The sequence below is a fragment of the Chiloscyllium plagiosum genome, unplaced genomic scaffold, assembly GCF_037043375.1.
Source record: "Chiloscyllium plagiosum isolate Xiang-an unplaced genomic scaffold, Cpla_swu_hap1 HiC_scaffold_22, whole genome shotgun sequence".
NCBI lineage: Eukaryota > Metazoa > Chordata > Chondrichthyes > Orectolobiformes > Hemiscylliidae > Chiloscyllium > Chiloscyllium plagiosum.
Window position 1 is genome coordinate 21,446,513 of NW_028270160.1, and position 21,044 is coordinate 21,467,556.

Sequence of the window (21,044 nt, forward strand, 5' to 3'; positions counted from 1 at the left end):
AGAGCATTAACCTTCTTACTGACCTGTGAACTTTTCTTAAACTAGGAGTAGCCACCAACCTGGATGGTTCTCCATGTCCAGTTTAACTGTGTCTGGTGATGTGGTCTGTTTTGGCACTCTGCAGAAAAAAGGGTGGCCCTCCTCTTGTAGTGGCTGTTGTATTGGGTCTAGGTTTATGTGTTTGTTGATGGAGTCTGTGGATGCGTGCCATGCTTCTAGAAATTCTCTGGCTGTCCTCTGTTTAGCTTGTCCTATGATCGTTGTGTTGTCCCAGTCGAATTTGTGGTCCTTGTCATCTGTGTGTATGGCTACTAGGGACAACTGGTCATGGCATTTATTGGCGAGCTGGTGTTCATGGATGCAGATTGCTAGTTGTTTGCTTGTTTGTCCTAAATAGTGTTTTGTGCAGTCTTTGTATAGAATCTTTTCAATTACATTGGTCTTGCACGTGATGGGTATAGGGTCTTTTATTCATAGAACGGTGAATCCACTACAAGAGTGTACAGAAAAGCCACACACAGACCAGATCCTGTACTATAACAGCTATCACCAAATACACACAAGAGAAGCTGCATTAGGACCCTGTTCAAAAGGGCCACAATGCACTGCAGCACTCCCGATCTGTGAAGTGAAGAACACCTCTACAAAAGCTTCACCAAGAACAGATATCCCCGCAACTTCATCCACAGATGCCTAGCAGACAAGCAACATGACAAGAACATGTCATGACCAAACTCACTAGCCATGCTATCTTATTTAAATATATAACTAATAGAACTAACAGCCAGACTTCTCTGAACGCTCTGATTCATGACAGCCCATAAATCGACACCCACACTCCGACAACTCACCAGAACAAAAGACCCTATGGCCATCATGTGCAAGACCAATGTAATTTACAAGATTCCATGCAAAGACTGCATGATAAACCATATTGGACAAACAAGCAGACAACTAGCAATCCATATTCACGAACACCTACTAGCCACTAAATGACACAAACAGCTGTCCCTTGTAGTCATGCACACAGATGACAAGGACCACAAATTTGACTGGGACAACACAACGGTCATAAGACAAGTTAAACAGAGGACAGCCAGACAATTTCTAGAAGCAAGGCACTCATCCATGGACTCCATTAACAAACACATAGACCTAGACCCAATATACCAGCCACTACAACTGGCAACCAGAAGCAGCAGGAACGGAACCAAATAAATTCCAGAAGAGACAGTACAGCAGTGCTTCATAGAAAGCTCCAAAGAACTGAAGATGTCCCCTAAACTGGGGGTGAAACATCTGCAAATCAACTTTCCAACTTGGTGAACATATCCACAACCATGACAAATGGAAGTCTGTTCAATATTGCAGCTCTATCGATAAAGGATTAAGGTAAGATATGACTGCCTCTCATTATCTGATGCAAGTCATATCTAAGAGGTTCAATCTAAATCTAGCTGAATTGTAATCTGTTAATGATAGAAATGAGCTAACCCCAAGAAATTTTAGTAAGAATTATAATCTGTTAATTTTGCTAACATTTTTTGGGTTAGCTCATTTCTATCATTGCACACAGTTCTCATTGATGAGAGATTGGCCTAGACAATGGAGTATAAACAAAATTTCAAGGGGTGATTTCATGAAACTTAAGATGATTAGTCTTTCTTGTCAGTAGCCCTGAATTTATTCTGACAAAAGAACATCCATCTGAAATATAAATTCTTTCTCTTCACAGATGCTGCCTGATCCATTAAGCATTTCCAGCATTTAAAAAAAATACTTTGGAATTTGCCTTTTATTGTTTTCACCTATAATCCCTTTTCCTAATGTGCTCTAAACTGAAATGGTCCTCATGATTAATTTTTATCATATAAAACTTGTGAATGCTGGAGATATGGAACATACAAAAACAGAAATTGCTGGAGGAACTCAGCAGGTCTGGTCTGGCAATACCTGTGGAGAGAAAACTGAGTTAACATCTCAAATCCAGTGACCGTTGATCAGACTGTTAGCAGCTATCAGATGAGTGGGTGGGTAGGGACCAAACCCAGGGAGAGAAACAATAGGTAGGTCGACAAAGGGGTTGTTGATAGTAAACTAGGAAATAAGAGATGTTAGATAAGTGATCATAGGTGCTATGAGTAATTGAAAATGGGTTGGCTGCACTGAAAGCAACCCATGTCATGACAAAAACTGGGGTGTGGGGGTAGATGATAAATATGGAAAGAGATGTTCAGGCTCTAAAATGGTTCAACTCGAAGGTTGAAGTCCTGAATGCTGTAAGGTCCCCAGCAAAAGATGAGGTATTGATCTTCCAAGTTGTGTTGAACTTCACTGAACCAATGCAGCAATCCTGAGACATTAGTTTTTCTAATCGTTTCCTTTGTAATTTCTTTTTCCCCTCAAGACTGACAGATCTGATGTCTAACCTTTCCTCCTAACTCATTCTCCAATACTAGCAATTGGTCTATGAACTGTTTCTGATGTTTACTTCGAGGGCTCTGATGCTTTTCTTGAACTTTCATGAGCAGGCTAACTGCAGTAAATGAATGCTTCATGAAAATCTATTGTGATAGTAACAATTGCCACAGACTTTTGCTGATTTGGAAATATACCAGCATTTGATTTGGTTTGTTAGTTACTGTCCTAAATTGAATGTCCTAAATATTGAATCCATTCTCAGTTTGGATCTCTTTCAGCTTCTCCCCAAAATAGTTTGGTATCATTTATTAAATACTCATATGTCTCTTCTTTTTTTCTCCTCTTCCAATGTCAAGTATCTCACACCAAACTGTGAATGTAATTGGTCATATTCCTTCCTATGGCAAGTTTTCTACATTCTTCTGTCACAGCTTTATAAGTCTTGACTGCTCATTAATTTAGTATTATCTGAAAATGCAATTCATTTTATCTGATATTTCTGAATTGCATAGAGATTGGAGGCCAACACTAACCTCTGAGGCTTTGCACTCAATCTTTCATCCAGTCCAACATTGCTTTCCTTGCTAATGTCCACAATTTTACTGACTGCTATATTGTAAACCTCTCCAGGACTGATATGCAGTTTTGAGATTTGGGAAATTGTTCAGCTATATGCTAGATTTGAGTCATTGGACTTTTAGATCTTGGCCAAAGACCAAAAATTGCCAAATCATATCTTGGATGCTATATATATATATATATATATAGTTTTGATTCATTGATATTTTAATCTCCCAATGTCTCCCATTTACCCAGTAATTACCTGAATATTTCAGATGATATGATTTTTGTGTAAAATAAAAGCATTTACCATAACTATGAATAATTGGATTGGACAGTGTCATCCATTGAGGGTCACAGCATTAGTGGTTTTAACAGCCTTCAACAAACACCATGTCTAAGTCTGAGCTTCCAACCCATAGTTCAATATGGATACCCATACTTTTGTTCTATAAGAATACAGAATTTCATCACTCTTGAAATATTGCCAAGCAAGCTTGCTTTGAATGATCAGGGAGGTACTTGATCAGCAAGTAACTCTCAGCCACCAATAAATTAGAACATTTCATCATTTACTTCTTTTCAGAAACCTGTGTACAAGATGGCTGCAGCAATGACCCTGAAACAACAGCAACTACACTTCAAAAGTATTTCATTTGCTGGGAAGTGTTAGAATATCCAGTTACCCTTCAACTGGTGCAGCAATATAAGAATATTTAATTTCAGGCCTTCTGGAATATTCTCTCTGGATAAAGCATTCAACATAAAAAGTTCTTGCTCCAGTCTGAGGCCATCTAGTGTTCAATTAACAGTATTCAAGTTCAATATGTACAACTGAGGACTTAAAAGTGCTAAATTAATGCAACATCTTTGATTTATCTTTCAACCAAGTTTTAAATGCTTCTTAAATTCCCAACAGTATTATGTAAACTTACCTAATGCAAACCCCATGCAAAATGCCACATCTGCAATTGCATAAACACTTCCATACACAGAGACGTGACGCAAGTCCACTAAGTAACCCATAATAGGCATCATAGAAGAATCTACCATTCCTAAAAAGAATGGTACATTGATTAGGCATGATCAAGTTAGTTGCAAACAACAAATACCAGAATGATTCAGAGCACATCTTTTAACAAAATCATGGTGATTGTTATAAAGCAATTATTAAAATACGTTAATATGCTGAATCATATTTCAGGTATCTATGTCATCTTGATGATTATCTAGCAATAAAGATATGTTTGACAAAAAGGTCAGCAACCTAAAATCTCTTCCCACAGATACTGCCTGGTCTGCTGAAAATTCTCAACATTTTTACTTTTTATTTAAATTTGGATTGTTCCAAAATTTTACAACACATGGACAGTTTATTATTTTAAAAATGGAGTGAAAAATTCAAATGTACATACATAACATGCAGTAATTATATTGCATAATGTTATTATGAATTAATTCCAGAAAATTCAAATGATACATTTAAACATAATTTACACTGATCATTTAATCAAGAAAGTGTTGTTTAAATGTTGATTAATTAATTTTATTAAACAATTCTACAGGTCTAGGAGAGAGCAAGACTGCACTAGAAATGTGTCAATAGTACAAATTAGGTAATACAGTGAATTGGCACATTGGCTTTTTAATGTTGAAACTTGGGTTTCAATTAATCTGTATTAATAAAATACAATTATGATTTTCTCCAGCAATATTAATTGATGCAGTTTACCAAGAACAAAAAATACCATTTGGCTTGACATGCCTGTTGCTCAACACCATGATTCATGCCATTTAATTGCTTCATTCCATGAAAATAGATTTAGTAATTGGCAAGATGTTCTAATTGTAACTTAAATATTAATTCACTAACGTTATGCTGCTAGATACACGATGTACTCTATAGATACTGGTCTGAGGTCTGTATATTTAATATATCACCCTATGACTGAGGTAAGATTTCATTTGAGACAAACTCAAACAAATGCAGAGGGCTCCACACACTCAGAGGATAGTAGAAGATAAAAATAGTCTCCTTAATTGTTGATCTTGCATTGTCATGGACAGAAAATCACATTACTTCAACATAAATACAAATGTGGAGAGAAATACAAGTTAACATTTCAGGTTCAATGACCTTTCTTGAGAACTGACGTAGCTAGGTTCTTCCAACACCTCATTTTTGACTTGGAAACTCTATAGTCTTCTGGACTCAATATTGATTTCAACGGCTTTAAGGTTTGAGGCACCTTCTCTAAGGTCCTTGCCCCAGTCCCCACACACCAGGCCTTGTTATCAAATGCTCGCTATTATACACTACCCATTGTTAGCCACTAATTGTCCACTAGTAGATATTCATTCTCCCAGGCTGTTTATTATCCACTCAGAATCATAGAGATGCACAGCATGGATAAAGACTCTTCAGTCCAACTCGTCCATGCCAAGCAGATATCCTAACTAATCTAGTCTTTGTCTGTCCAACTATTCTCTGCTCTCTTTGGGTTCTAATATCCACCTATTGTTTATCTCTTCCCTCCATCCCATCTTCTGCATTAAACCGTGCCACCGTGGGCGGCACGGTGGCACAGTGGTTAGCACTGCTGCCTCACAGCGCCAGAGACCCGGGTTCAATTCCCGACTCAGGCGACTGACTGTGTGGAGTTTGCACATTCTCCCAGTGTCTGTGTGGGTTTCCTCCGGGTGCTCCGGTTTCCTCCCACAGTCCAAAGATGTGCAGGTCAGGTGAATTGGCCATGCTAAATTGCCCGTAGTGTTAGGTAAAAAGGGGTACATGTAGGGGTTTGGGTGGGTTGCGCTTCGGCGGGTCGGTGTGGACTTGTTGGGCTGAAGGGCCTGTTTCCACACTGTAAGTAATCTAATCTAATCTAAAAAAAAAACTATCATTTTCATAGCTGCCATTAGTTCTGAGGAAGGGTCACTGAACCCAAAGTATTTGAGTCTGCTTTCTTTCCACAGATGCTGCCAAAGCTGCTGAGCCTTTCAGCAATTTGTTTTTTGTTTCCGATTTTCAGTATCTGCAGTTCTTTTGGTTTTTTTGAATATAACTGTACCCAGTGGTACTTTGCAAAGCTGAATTTCCAACCTCTGCTAAAGATTAACTAATCAGTTAATCTTAACTTTAAGCGATATTCTCTTCCACAAGTTGCGGTTCTGCCAGCTGCCCTTTACTGATGAAGTCATTGGCTTACTGACAAAGGTTTGCTCACCTATGGCAAAACCAACTCCAAAGTTTGGTACAATAAGTCCATATATATTTTTCGCAAGTGGTACCTGTCATTAATTAAACAAACATGTTAATCATCTTGTAAAACAATTTCTCTAAATTCTCGATATATTTGATGCATTTACTTTTATAAATGCTTCAGTTCCATCTCAGTATCATTTTAATGTTTTCCAATTCTAACAACTTTCTGTTTTATCATTCTGGAAGGAATTGGTAGGATTATTCTTGTCTTTATTTGCTATCCACATTCTGAGTTCAATTTGAACGTTATGCTCTTATTAAGAATATAATTCGGGATATATGTGCCAGAAACTCATTCAACAGTTTGGAAACTGTCTTCTTGAACATTTCTGAAAATTGAATTTTAAGCAGTTGCTTTTATACCATTTGTTCATGTTCAAAACAATGAAATGATGCCTAAATTGTTCTTCATGTATTTTAAGCCATCCCTCATATCAAAAGAAAGGTTAAGTACCAGCAATTAATTGGAGAAGCTTAATTAAATTTAAAAGCCATTAATCAATTTCAGAAATGAAAATATACCACATGAAGTAAAAGGTGATTGAATTGAACATTCAAACTTACTTCGCTACACCAAATCAGTTGATAACCCCATTATTATTGCTAACTTACGCAAACAATGCTTATTCCAACGATTATCATCCCCAAAAGAGAACACAGCCACCTGAGGAAGAGATGAGAACTGGTGAATATTGGCAGGATTTACTGATGATAACCGTTCAAGTGCTTTCATATTCAGAAGCTTACTTTCCCTCAATATAACGGTTGTCTGAGAGATGGCTTAGTCTGTCTGTTAAGCCCATAAACTTTCCTTCATAAAATAAACCCACGTGATTTCATTTCCTGAGAAGCAGACATATAGGGTATTAAATGATTAAATATACTTTAAGACAGGAACCACTGGATATCTATTGATCTGTTTTTATTATTAAAATTATCAAAATCTTTTGCACAGATTGAGAGACCTACATACTCGATAAATGGTTCACAAGGTAATTTCCTACCTGCCCATTTTGTGTGCAAGGACACCAAAGATGTTAGTTCCAATTAGATATGAGACACTTGCTGGAACAAAAGCAATGCCTGAAAACCGAAATAAAGCTTATCAGCATTACTGTCACTCAAATGGATTGAATTTGCAATCTGCACAAAGCAGGTATTGATAACTGTAGAGGTAATAAAATGTTGCAGTATGAATAAACTGTTCTAATTTCCTATTGTAGGCTTAGTTAGACTAACAAAAGAACAAGAATAATATTTGTATGGTACAGCTTTTTCAAAATTGTCTTTTAACTCGTCGCTTTCGTACCATAAAAGATTTTTTCTGCGAAAGCATATGACTTTCTGAGCTGCATATTCACTTAACATTAACCAGTATTAGTGTCAATACTTTCTTATGTGGTCAACTGCTGAACATTTAAGATCTGTACCATGAATTCTAAGGATAAATGTTACTTTCTTTGCATAAAATGAAAGACAATGCATGTCAATTGTCTGACGAGTGTGAATTGAGCAAACATTAATTTGCAAGTCTGTTCAAAGGTCAGACTTTACCAAGGATAAACAATGCAATATATAGGAAACAAATCAAAATTGAGCTAAGTTATTCTGGGGTGAACAACAGTCTTGATTTCTTAATGCGGCAAAATGTTTGCTAATGAAGGTTCCCTCTGCTGAGTATTTCTAGTAAGATCATAAACCCAATCTCATTGAGTAGCTTGTGCTATCAGCCAAGGCTCAGTTGATAGTGTGCTTGCCTCTGAGTCATATGGTTGTAACTTGAAGTCTGATTCCAGGTTGTTGAGTACAAAATTCTGGATTAGTGGTGCTGGAAGAGCACAGCAGTTCAGGCAGCATCCGAGGAGCAGTAAAATCGACGTTTCGGGCAAAAGCCCTTCATCAGGAATACAGGCAGAGAGCCTGAAGGGTGGAGAGATAAGTGAGAGGAGGGTGGGAGTGGGGAGAAAGTAGCATTGAATACAATAGGTGAGTGGGGGAAGGGATGAAGGTGATAGGGCGGGAGGGGGAGGGTGGAGTGGATAGATGGAAAAGAAGATTGGCAGGTAGGACAAATCATGGGGACAGTGCTGAGCTGGAAGTTTGGAACTGGGGTGAGGTGGGGGAAGGGGAAATGAGGAAACTGTTGAAGTCCACATTGATGCCCTGGGGTTGAAGTGTTCCGAGGCAGAAGATGAGGCGTTCTTCCTCCAGGCGTCTGGTGGTGAGGGAGCGGTGGTGAAGGAGGCCCAAGACCTCCATGTCCTCGGCAGAGAGGGAGGGGGAGTTGGTTGGTGTGAGTGTCACGGAGATGTTCCCTAAAGTGCTCTACTAGGAGGCGTCCAGTCTCCCCAGTGTAGAGGATACCGCATCAGGAGCAACGGATACAATAAATGATATTGGTGAGTACAAAAGTCTGGGCTGACACCCCAATGTTGTATAGAAGTGCTTCATTGCCAGAGGTGTTTTTTTTATGGTTGAGATGTAAAGTTGATACCTATATACCTCTTCTGGTAAACTTTTTCCATTCTATAAGATGAAAGACTTGTAGGTGAGTTATCCCTGATTCCCTAGACAACATTTGCCCTGCAGTCAGCATTTCAAAAATAAATGATCTGTTTATTGGCATTTTGCTGTTGTAGGAACCAGCTCTGCACTAATTGGCTGTGGTTTTACTTACATTACAACAGTGACTATACTTCTTCGATATTAAATATCCTGTTGTCCTGAAATGTGCTATATAAATACAAGACTTTGCTTTTCTTTATTCATACCTCTGCTAAAAACACTAACCATGGCAATCTTCTTGAAACCTTAATGTAGCTGCATATGATTACCAAAGGATTCTGATATGATTACTCAGAATTTCAAGTGAGAAGATGGTATAGCTTTATATTTACCCAGTTGCCATTTTGCAGAGCACATGGTCTCCATCATCCATATGGGCAAGGCTGGTTCCAGCATTGCAATACCCATGTTTGCAAAGCATATGGCTCCTTATGAAAACAAGAATTAAATTATTAATAAAGTCCAACAATTAGTAATTCTCAAATATATGGTTATGAGTAAAAAGGGTGGAATGCACTAAATGAATTTAATAAAATACGATTTCAGAAAAATGTGCTCTTTATTACAAGCAGTTCTATCAAGGGAAAAATTGACAAAAGGGAACGCTGTCAAATCAAGCAGTGGATATAATTACATGAAATGCTTCTATTCTTGCTTTTTAATATTTATTATTGAAAGGTTAAACCACTTAAGCAAACAAGCCTGTTAAATTTTCAACAAGTTTAATGAAACACAGAACACATTGATCCTGTTTACTAAGCTCAAATCAATGGTTGCACAAAAGATGATGATAGACTAACCTTTGATGTAAAGTTTGAATAAATGCAATAAATTATTATTTTGTGAGTTGCCAACACATTCTTAATATGAGGATATCAAAGTCCCTCTATCTGACTAGGCATATTCTGCTGTGAATAGCATTGAATCTTTGAGGCTATCTGGCTCTGGTTATATGCATCTACTCTGTATGTGATGCTACAGAGTAATGAGTGTGGTCAGCAAGACAAAAGTGTGGTCAGGTGAATTGGCTGTGCTAAATTGCCCGTAGTGCTAGGTAAAAAGGGGTACATGTAGGGGTATGGGTGGGTTGCGCTTCGGCGGGTCGGTGTGGACTTGTTTAGCCGAAGGGCCTGTTTCCACACTAAGTAATCTAATCTAAGTAATCTAATCTAAAACTATCTTATAATGCACACTCAGGGCCAGACCTTCATTATGGAGAAGGGTCACTTGAGTCAATAAATGTATTCTCAGCCTCATGTTACATTGACTTAAATTCATCCAAAAAAAATCTGTTGCGTGTCCCCAATCATGCAGCAAGTCTCATTCATCCATCACTGAGGTTCTTGTTTACTGATAAAGCTCATGGTCCAGAACCACCAATTTAAAATGCTCATTCTCAACTTTGAATTACTTCATTGCCTTATCCATCCCAACCTCTGTAATCTCCTCTAATTGGATAACCATCCAGAATTTCTAATCCTCTGATTTTAGCCTATGGAGCATCCTTTCCTTGTGTCACCTCAGCATTGACAGTCATGCATCTAGCTGTCTAGGATCCTTGGTCTGGAAATTCTTAACTAAACACCTCTGCACTCCACTTCACCCACTTTAAAGACATTAAATAAATGAAATTTGGTGGTATTTTGGTTGAACTTCCTGTGCAATTCATGAACTATTGCTGGAAGCATAATCTATGTCCACACAGTGTAAGTGGAAAAGTAAGTGATGCAATTAATATGCGCAAGACCTCACTGGATCCACCCAAACAACTGTCCCTTTTTTGCCATTCTATTAATCTTTAATGCACTTCCTGCATGTCTCCCCTGAGCAAACGTTTCCTGAGTGAAATTTATTTTCAAAATATTTTATTTACTTTTACAAAGGCAACGTAGTCAGTTCTCAGGAGTAATGAAGGGATGCAGGTGGGGAAACAGCAATTATTTGGCCTTCAGTAAGCATGACGTACACAGTTAATGGTAGGACCCTGGGGACTGTTGTTGAACAGAAGACCATAATTCATTGAAAGTGGCACCACAGTAGTCAGGGTGGTGAAGAAGGCATTTAGCACACTTGTCTTCATTGGTCACAGCACTGAGTACAAGGGTTGGGCCATCATGTTATAGCTGTATAGGACATTGGTAAGGCCACATTTGGGGTACTGCAAACAATTCTGGTTGCCCTGCTAAAGGAATGAAGTTACTAAACTAGAAAAGGTTCAAAAAAGATTCACAGGTTGTTACTGAAACTGGAAGGTTTGAATTGTAAGGAGAGGATGAATAGGCTGGGACTTTATTCCCTGGAGCGTTGAAGGCTAAGCAGTGAACTTATTGAGGTTTCTAAAATCATGAAGGCATAGATATGGTGAATAGCCAAGGTTTTTTTCCTCCAGGGTATAGGTTTAAGGTGAGAGGAGAAAGATTTTAAAAGGACCTGAGGGGCAAATTTTTCACACAGAGTGGTGCATTTATGGAACTGGCTGCCAGAGGAAGTGGTAGAAGCAGCTACAATTACAACATATAAAAGACATTTGGACAGATATACGGATAGGCAAAGTTTAGAGCAATAATGGGCCAAACACAAGCAAATGCGGCTAGTTCAGTTGAGGAAATCTGTCGCCATGGATGAGTTGGGTCAAAGTGCTGTATGTCATTAGGCAACTTGGAAGTACATTATCAAGCTCATACTTATAACAACTAGCCAGTGTGCATTCTGTAAATAATTACAGTCTTCAAATATTCTAATTTATTGAAAGCTGTTACCAAATGTTGGAATTTCAGGCACTGTTGCTTTGGGATTGAACTTTGAAGTGGGTCAGTCTTAAAAGTCTATTTATATTCTACAATCCCTGAAACAATTCCAATCTTTAGTTCTATGGTGGAATCTAGTGGAGGCAACAAAGGTTTTGGACAATGGCTGGAAAACTGGTAACAGTCAAAGTGCCTTTTTGGGAAGACTTGTTCCACACAGGCACTTGGTAGATCTGCAGGGGAGTCTTGACTCAGGAAGCCCCACTACCATCCTCTCAGCTGATCAAATGCCCCCTATTCCCATCAAATTTGGGGAAAGCAAGTCCTGCCCTGTCCCTTTTGTTCCATCATTCCTAAATTCTGTTTTAACTATTTTGCTCCAACCTTCTGAAAATCTCTTTGCCTAACCTCCTCTATTTCCTGGTCTCAACCAGTTGTGTAAGACTTTTCAACTCTTTTTGCAGCTCATCTCTATGAATCTATTTACTAATTCCTTCTTCCCATTTGGTGTCCATTTTGCTTTGGCCAAAATGTAAAACATTGTAGACGCCACTAAGATAGTAAATTCACAAAATAAATGCAAGGTAGTCTTAATGTTGTATGTTTGTCTTTATTCTGGAAATAATACTTGAATAAGTATTGATTAATTTATAAATATATGAAATCTTAAAGTAGGTGCAATACCTGCAGCAATCAATATATAAGGATCACGTAAAAGTGCAAACAGTGAGCTCCCCTTATGGCTCTAGGAAAAATCAAACAATAGTCACTGCAGAAAGTAAATATAATAGTGGATGAGTCAAGAAAAATATTAATATTCCAAAGTCTGTGCTAAACAATATGTGTTTTATCATTTTGCAATAATCTAAAGATTGTACTTACTTCTGGTTGTGCTTTGGATGGCTGGAGGATAAATAGCTGTAGGGCTAAAGCAGGCAAGAGTTGTTATTCTGCTTAAATTGATTTTAGATGCCTGACAATAATCATCTTTTCCTTTACTTACCTCCATCCAGAAGGGCCAGCGCTGACAGAATCAAGAAGGGAGCAGTCTTCCCCACAAATTCATACATGACACTGCCAAAGGGTGGGCCCACTATAAAGGGTCAAGTTGAAAGATCAGTATGAATTAATTGCCAACTAAATGGATGTAACATCCCACAGCAAAATGCATATCTAAGATTAAAATTTCCCAGTGTGAGTGGATTATGATTGTTTAGTAAAATAATTTTCATTTAACCTGACACAGCAAACATGGTCTGAAATATTTACCTGATTAGATGCAAATTGACTCATAAAAAGATCCATTCAGTTGTCATGTCAACAAGTGAACAATCAAGATTATTTAAATGTAATATTAGCTTTAATTTCAACAGCAGTATTAGCTGATATTTGTACTGCCCTGTTAATCCAATAAAATGTCTGAAGGTGATTCACAGAAGCATTTAAGTAACAAAACATGCCATCAAGCTATGTAAAGAAACATCAATTCAGATCTTGGTGGAATGGCAATTATTCTCAAATTGCCTTTCTGCTTGAAGTTCTCCCCTCTCTGATGCTGCTCTGACTTAATTTATAGCTGTTCTGAGCCCAGATTCTCCAGAAGTGCGCAAAGCACTGTCCATCGAAGAGCTCTATAGTGGTGCTGTAGCACGTGAGGAAAGATGAGGCAACTCCCTGCTCCTCTCTTCCCCTTTACACAGCTGCTGTAAGGGATGTTTAAAGGTCCAGTGTGAATGCTGGATAATGAGTGAGTGGTGAAAGGTACAGGGGCAAGCGGGTGAGTTGGGTAGCTAGAAGTGTGGGCAACATTGGGGAGAGGTAATCCAGTTGGGAGGAGTTTGTGGGATAGTTTGTTTGGGTCAGCTTAGTGGTGAGGGTGATTGGTCAATTGGTCAAGGAAGGGTAGTCAGACAGTGCAGTCAGGTCAGGTCAAAGGGTAGTCATGTTGGCAGGTATTCAATGTGAGGCAGTCAATTCTGTAGTTTTAAGTGGACTAACATTTCCTGAATTACATCCCAGGTTAGTACTGTGGAACTCTCCAACTCCAGCTCAGGGCAGAACACTTTTGCGATGGGTTTCAGGGAGCGGGGTAATTACTTGTCACAAGTCAACCTTCCCAGGAAATTCGCACAGAGGTCAGTATGTTGGCACTTCTGTGGGTTCCAAGTGCACATAATGGGTCACATAACCCATCTCCAATGATCTGGAGATCAGAAGAGGTGGGCTATTAGGTCATGTGAACAAAAGCTTGGTCAAGAAAAAGGTTTTATATCATGCCTTAAAAGAGTGGACAGATAGTGGGAGGATATTCCAGAGCTTGCAGTCTAGGTACATGAAGGCTAGGCCTACCATTGTGTAGCAGTTACAAAGAGGGAATGGAAGAAGACTGAATTAAAGGAGTGTAGCTATGTTGGAGGGTAGTTGGGGCTGCAGGAGATTTCAGAGGCTGGTGGGATGAGAGGGTTGGTTGGAAAGTCATGAGGGATTTGAAAACCACCCGGAAAAGAATTGTAAAATCCAGATATTGCTCAAACTAGAGCCAATATAGAAGAGAGCATAACATGACCTCATTTGCAGACACTATAATGCACATTCTGACACTACAGAAGAAAACTGCCTCTTATCAAGAATGGCCTATGAAAATTGAGGTGCAGAAATAAAAACAAACCTGTGGGCCACAACACATGTTTGGAGCAGAATACAAGAAGCTTCATTCTATAGCTGGCTGCATGAGACCAGATCTTGGAGGATCTGAGACAAACAAAACTGGAAAAATGCATTGCACATTCCAGTGCCAACTCCTCTTTGCTCATTAATACTTGAAAACTAAATAGATTAATAATATTTTCTTGGGCAAATAGTGAAATGGTTTCAAGCATTTCATTAATGCATGTTATGAGAAGCAATATTTGGAATACATAAAATTGGTTCAGTAACAAAGGCTGAGCTTGAAAATTGGCAAGTCTTTCGTATTCAAAATCTCAAACTGCAAGGGGTGATTGAAACTAATTGAACTTACATCTGAGTGATTCAAGAGTAATGTGAAAATTTAAATGTAATCTGGTCAAATACCAAAGATACAGCAAAAGTCATTCGCATTAATCTTTCTGAAAAGCTAACAAACACTAATGACCCTGATTAAGATTGCTCGCCACTTACAACAGAAAGTCACAATGTATTTGGAACAAAGGCAGAGAGATCATTGTTTAACAAGTGACAATTAGGCTCACAACGTGGTAGGATGACTAACTGAGACAATGCCATGTAACATTTAAGGCAACAGCTTAAAGAAATGGTGACTGTTTTCTTTTTTGTCAATGCTAGCACTCACAGTACACATTAGATTGTACCCCACTGATGTACATTTTATTTAATCAGGAATTTTACGCAAACCTAAGTACAATTTGCTAAGAAGTTTTTATTCTTTTTTTTAAAAAACTTCCTTTGCAACTTTTTCACTCAGCAGAATGGAGGTGATTTCAACCTGAACAATCCAGTGTCAATTCACAGTGTTATTCACAGTGGCCTGGCACTAGCAGGTTTTGATTTTTCTCTGTTTTCCTGAGAAGGCTGCCGGGGCATCCAGCCTAAGCTATTGACCTTCCCTTTTGATATCAATGGCGACTTTCACTGTGTGCCTAGGCAGTAAGTGGCAATGTGTTTCATGGCAGGTCAACCTTGCAGGATCTAAAGGACCAGGCCAATATGGACCTGAAAAGTCAATTTTGCTTTTACTTGTGGGACTAACAGACTATAAAGAAAGAATGTCCCTACTGGGAACACATCTCCTCCCTAGCTCCATAACGCAGGTGAGCTAGATTGCAGTAGATCAACTTGTCAACTGTTGGTGGGTGGTATCTGTTGATAAAGATTATTTTTCTTCCTATTGGAATTCAATTGGGGTCCAGCAATTAAGATACTTCAAAACTCTAATTTAGAGCAATAGATGATGTTTTGAATTCTCAGTGCTGCTAGTCTGCAGAAATTCCCCAGAGTTAAAATCAGCACCGTCATCTCATTTCCCATATTTAAATCTCCTGAGGCCATAAATTGATTTGAAGTTAGGTAAAAGTTGCACTTGCTGGAGATTTACACAAATCAAAGAAAAGGAGTGTTAGAAAACCTAAGTTTTGGCAAACCATTTTAGTTTAGAGCTATTCTCACCCATGATAGAATTCCAGGAAAAGATTAAAAGAGCAGGCTGCAGTCCTCACTTTCTCCCTGTACAACCCCTTGCCTAACTCAGGGACACTGAGGCCATTTGATAGCACCTGGACTGCTTGCTCACCAATACTCTCAATTCAAATAATTTGAAGTATGAAAAGGCATTTAATGCACACCCTGTTTTAAAAATTACCACTTAATAAATCTTCCACATTAGTTTAAATTAGGTGCTTCATTTTATTTTTTAAAAAAAGAACAAGGAAGAAAACAGAGCCAACAGAATGTGGATGATTCGCTTATGCCTGGTGTTTGAATTCAGTCCAGATTGTTGGCAAGCATTGTACCATCAGTACTCTGTAAAATGAGGTTTAAGTATTTATTATTCTCCAGATTTGGTTTTAATTTGGCACTCTTACTCAGGAGTATATTTTAAATCTAATTGTGATGGATCTGACTTGGGAGCATGTTTGATGCTGAATTTGAGTTATCGAAAATAAAATAGTTTTATTTTTCATATATCTGACATTCCTTACCTGTTCTTTTTCTGTTAGGCTGAATAGTGCCTCTTCAGTTGAATTTGTCTTATGTTTTATTTACGAACAGAATTGAAAGCAAAATTTATAAAGTATTTGTGCAATTGGAAGATATAATTAAAAATCATTTAAAGTATTATTTGCTGTAAACATAACCTATAATCTTCTCCATACGTATGAGTTAAGTTGTTGATTGTGAGATTATTATCTTCCCTTAAATATGTTATAATCTCTGTAGTTGGCTCTCATATGTTTAAACAAATGTTACTTTTAATTATGAGAATTTGATGTGATCTTTGAAAATTGGTTCAAGCAGTTTACCTCACCAAAAGCATTGTAAACAGGGAACATATCAGGGAGAGGATAGTTGGCACAGTGTGACACTGTCGGTATATGGTTAAGCATTTATTTATATTGCTGTGCTCAATCAGCTTACTAGCATGGATAGTGTGAAAAGGAACATGAAATAGGTTTGAAGAATGAACTAGATGGGTATTGTCAATAATAGAAATCTGAGTTACTGGAAATGCACAAAGAGAATACAATGGAGTCATGGACAAGATGAAGTGAAAGTGTTCACCTGTCTGAAACTATTACTTTGGCACTCTAAGGCGTGGGAATATTTTTGGGAGTGTGCAATTATCATTCCTTTCAATGAAATGGCAGTATGGATCCTGTCTTCCTACCTTATAGTAGCTGATGTTATTGAGAACCATTTTCAAAACATGCAGAAGCAGTTTCCAGAGTATTACCGATGTTATTTTATAATTGCTGGCTAATGTTCTCTCCCTGGAGAAAGTGAGGACTGCAGATGCTGGAGATCAGAGCTGAAAATGTGTTGCTGGAAAAGCGCAGCAGGTCAGGCAGCATCCAAGGAGCAGGAGAATCGACGTTTCGGGGATTCCTGAAGAAGGGCTCATGCCCGAAACGTCGATTCTCCTGCTTCTTGGATGATGCCTGACCTGCTGCGCTTTTCCAGCAACACATTTTCAGCTCTAATGTTCTCTCCCTGTCTTGTTTTCACTCTCTCATCATCTTCAAGTACTTTATTTTATTCCATGTCTCAAATTCAGAATTTCACTGAGTTGAAATATCTCAGGAACTCACTGTCCACTGTGTTTGTATAATATCATGCCACTATTCTAGAGCTTACATGGGCTTGTATACATTCCAAAATTTCACCACAGTTTAGCTTCAAATTGGGAAATATGAAAACAGCCTTTGGTTTTACATATACAGTTGTAACACCACAAGGTTGATGTACAAACTAAAACTTCAAACCATATGTGGCAACATCTACATTGCACAGTTTAAACAATACAATGAGTCTGATCTTTCAGTTGGTATGAGATCCATTCATTGCAAAATCATGTATCCTCCCTAAAGGAATGTGTAAGAAGAATTTCCCCATAGGGATTTGGGTATTATGTCTGGGGAAAACCTGGATACAGTGGAAAGTTGTGTATGTTACAGCAAATGCATGTGAATACTTAATCTTTGGAGAATTGAGAAGTTAAGTCCTTTCCCATAGTAACAAAGAATGGACTCAGTGAATCCAAATTATCAGAACATGGAGATATCCTCCCAATACTGCCATCATCAGAAACACATTTCCAAAGGTGTGAATACCAATTCTCCACTCCGCCTTGAAGAAATGAATTGGCTATTGCTGAGTAGCTGGGGTATATAAATGTTTTTTCTCCATTGCTATAAGCAACCTTTGAGTCATGTTGCTACAAGCAAAAACAAAGACCAGACCTTCAGATATCGAACAGTCTCAATACCAGTCAACTAACTGCTTTCCCTTTTCCTACCTATTTTTGCTGGTCCTCCAAAGTTTGGACATATTTGATATTGGATAGGCAGTGAAGAAAGACTCACTTTTTCACCATTATTGAGTTTCAGAAGAAAGTTTCTAAATTTCAATGCTGAGACTTGTTCACAACCACACAACAAATAATATGTTTCAGGGATTAAGAGGCAACTCACTACTAGAACACAAAGGCATAAAAATACTTTGCCATACCACCATTGATACCTTCTGTAAATTGAATATCTTCTGATTGGAAAAAAAAGAAAATATGGGATGTTTCTTCAAATTCAAAAGCAGGAATCATACCTTCACTCAGTTAAATTAGAAAAGAAAAATTCTCTCCGTACTATAAATCACCAAAAGTAACATGAAGTTTATGATCTGATGATTCAGAGCAAATGAACAACTTGCAGTGGGTCAGAGGAGGACTTTTCAAATTGTTGTACACATGCAGTAATAATTTAAAGGATTTAAAATTCTTGGCAAATCCCTTTATGGCTTCTTCCTTCCTTTCTAATTCCTCCAGCCCTTACAACCTTCTGTGATCTTTGTATTCCTTTAACTTTGATCTTTAATCCATTCCCTACTTATTTCAACCCATTTGTTCATCCACGTAAATTAAAAGCATGAAATTATACTTTCTTATCCTTCTAACCTCCTTTAGGACCCTCCTTCAAACTTACCTCTAACCCAGTTATAGCTAACATGACTTGTAAACAGTACAGCTAAGAAATCAGCAGCAATATTGCAAGGTTAACAAGAACATCAGAGATACTGTAAGAAATATCTTAGTTTCATGTAAAGAATTATCAACATTTATAATGGTTCAGGGTAGGTGGAAGTGAAAGTCTTTCACTTATTTAATTGTGGGGGTTGACAGTGTGGTGCTGGAAAAGCACAGCAGGTCAGGCAGCGTCCGAGGAGCAGGAGAATTGACATTTCAGGCAAAAGTCCTTCATCATTGCTGAATCATGAATGGCTCAGACCAGAGATGTCAATTCTCCTGCTCCTCGGATGCTGCCTGACCTGCTGTGCTTTTCCAGTACCCATCTTAACTCTGATCTCCAGCTCCTGCAGTCCTCACTTTCTCCTGCTTATTTAATTGTGCCTTATACAGCATGATCTGACTCAGTCATTCTTTGAAGTTATTTCCAACAATATAATGGCAAATTCTGTAAATTTCTAAATGATGCATTATGGAAATTGTTGAACTTTGGTTGTAATTAGATTAGTTAACTCGGCCATATAATGTCCAGTGCCCTCTGAACTGAACTTAAAAGGTTTGAACTGGACAGAATGTGAGAATTCTTGAAGATATATAGTCAGTAATCCAATTCAGGTACTGAAGGTTCTGAATCACATCTGGCATTTAATCTTAACTCTCAGTTCATTTTTCAATAACTGATTAAAATTAAGCGTAACCATTGCATAGCTAAAGAGGCCACTACAATCTTGCAGGGTCTTTTATTTGAAATAGCAGATGACGTTTGAAACAAAGTTTATACTTCTGGAATTTGCTTGCATTTTGTACGAACAATTAGAAAACTGTATCGAGAGTGTGGCGCTGGAAAAGCGCAGCAAGCCAGGTAGCATCCAAGGAGCATAAGAATCAACGTTTCGAGCATAAGCCCTTCATCATTCAGCAATGATGAAGGACTTTTGCCCGAAACGTCGATACTCCCGCTCCTCGGATGCTGCCTGACCTGCTGTGGTTTTCCAGCAACACGCTCATGATTCTGATCTCCAGCATCTGCAGTCCTCACTTTCTCCCAATTAGAAAACTGTGATCCACTGATTTACAGTATACTTTTTAAGGTGACTATGAATTGTCTTCCTCTTGAAGCAGGCAAACATAATGCAGTTAGACGGATACTGACCCAAAACCCCCATTGCAAGACCTCCTAATGCGATACCCATAGCATTACCCCTTTCTTCATCATTAGTATAAACACTGGCCAGCATCCCCATACCTGTGTGAGAAAAGAGAGACCTGTCAGTCTGTGTAAATGTCTATGAAATATTAAAGTGTTTTTGACCTTGGAAATACAACATGACTTCTCAGTGAAGTAAATACAGAATGAATTCTCAATGTAACTATTGCATAATTCCTAAACAATGAGAAATCAAATTCCAAAAGAAAATTAAGTTGTTTGCAATGCTAAAAAATATTAAATTTGTATTTTAATGAAGATTATCTGTACTGTGAAACAACTGGAAACCATTGAACACAAATATGATTATCAAATTACAGTTAGTTATTAGGCCAACATCTCTGATAAAGTTTTACATGGATGCTTGATTCTTCTAAAGATGTTTAGTTACAGTGTTATTGTCCTATTACTTTGGAAATTTTTCCTTACCTGCCACAGAGGAACAGGATGAGCCGATACCCTGCAGAGATCTGGCTAAGAACAGTAAAACGTAACTCTTTGAGAAAGCAAACACTGCAGGGATAAGATGATGTGAGAGTGTTATCCAAAAATATTTAATCCAAGAATTGCAACTAAATCCAAATTCTCTGTGAAACTAAACCTAACTTTACTTTTAATGGAGAGAGGAAGGTGGGAAAGCAAACAATCCACTCAAAGGAAGCGAGTTGGAACTTCAAGTATAGAACAAGGTTTTGTATGTTATTATTATTCAGATTTTGAATTTAACTGTGGATGGTTGCATTTCCTGAACCTTTGAATAGTTGTTAGTTACATCTAGACAAGGGCTGTCAGATCCAACAGTTAGGTTCAGCATGCCTACCTGATCCCATTTGCCAGGCTTCTGATTCTGCACTCTCATCTTGAGCCTCAGTTTCCCCAAACATCTTTCCTCCTCCACCAGGATGCTGGGATTGACTCTACTTCCCATTTTGATTAACCAGCCCCTAATACCTCCCTTGGATGTCTCCAACTGTACAAATACCTCCCCATTTTGACGCTCTCCCCTGAGAAACCTCATCTGCCTAGGTCACCCACTCAACAATT

General features: G+C 38.2%; 1 protein-coding gene across 3 annotated transcripts in view; it reads right to left on the minus strand.

Moving 5' to 3' along the window:
- slc18a2 (solute carrier family 18 member 2) overlaps positions 1–21,044 on the minus strand; it is a 35,606-nt gene that overhangs the window by 5,166 nt on the left and 9,396 nt on the right. For 2 of the 3 annotated variants that reach the window (XM_043712837.2, XM_043712841.2), the window contains exons 5-14: positions 20,430–20,513; positions 19,947–20,039; positions 12,563–12,652; positions 12,442–12,485; positions 12,244–12,304; positions 9,145–9,240; positions 7,252–7,330; positions 6,860–6,911; positions 6,210–6,273; positions 3,918–4,037 (exon numbers count right to left, since the gene is read on the minus strand). In XM_043712837.2, the coding sequence (XP_043568772.2) occupies positions 3,918–4,037; positions 6,210–6,273; positions 6,860–6,911; positions 7,252–7,330; positions 9,145–9,240; positions 12,244–12,304; positions 12,442–12,485; positions 12,563–12,652; positions 19,947–20,039; positions 20,430–20,513 (783 nt within the window). The remainder of the gene's footprint in view (positions 1–3,917; positions 4,038–6,209; positions 6,274–6,859; positions 6,912–7,251; positions 7,331–9,144; positions 9,241–12,243; positions 12,305–12,441; positions 12,486–12,562; positions 12,653–19,946; positions 20,040–20,429; positions 20,514–21,044) is intronic. The other variant, XM_043712840.2, reaches the window with a different exon arrangement.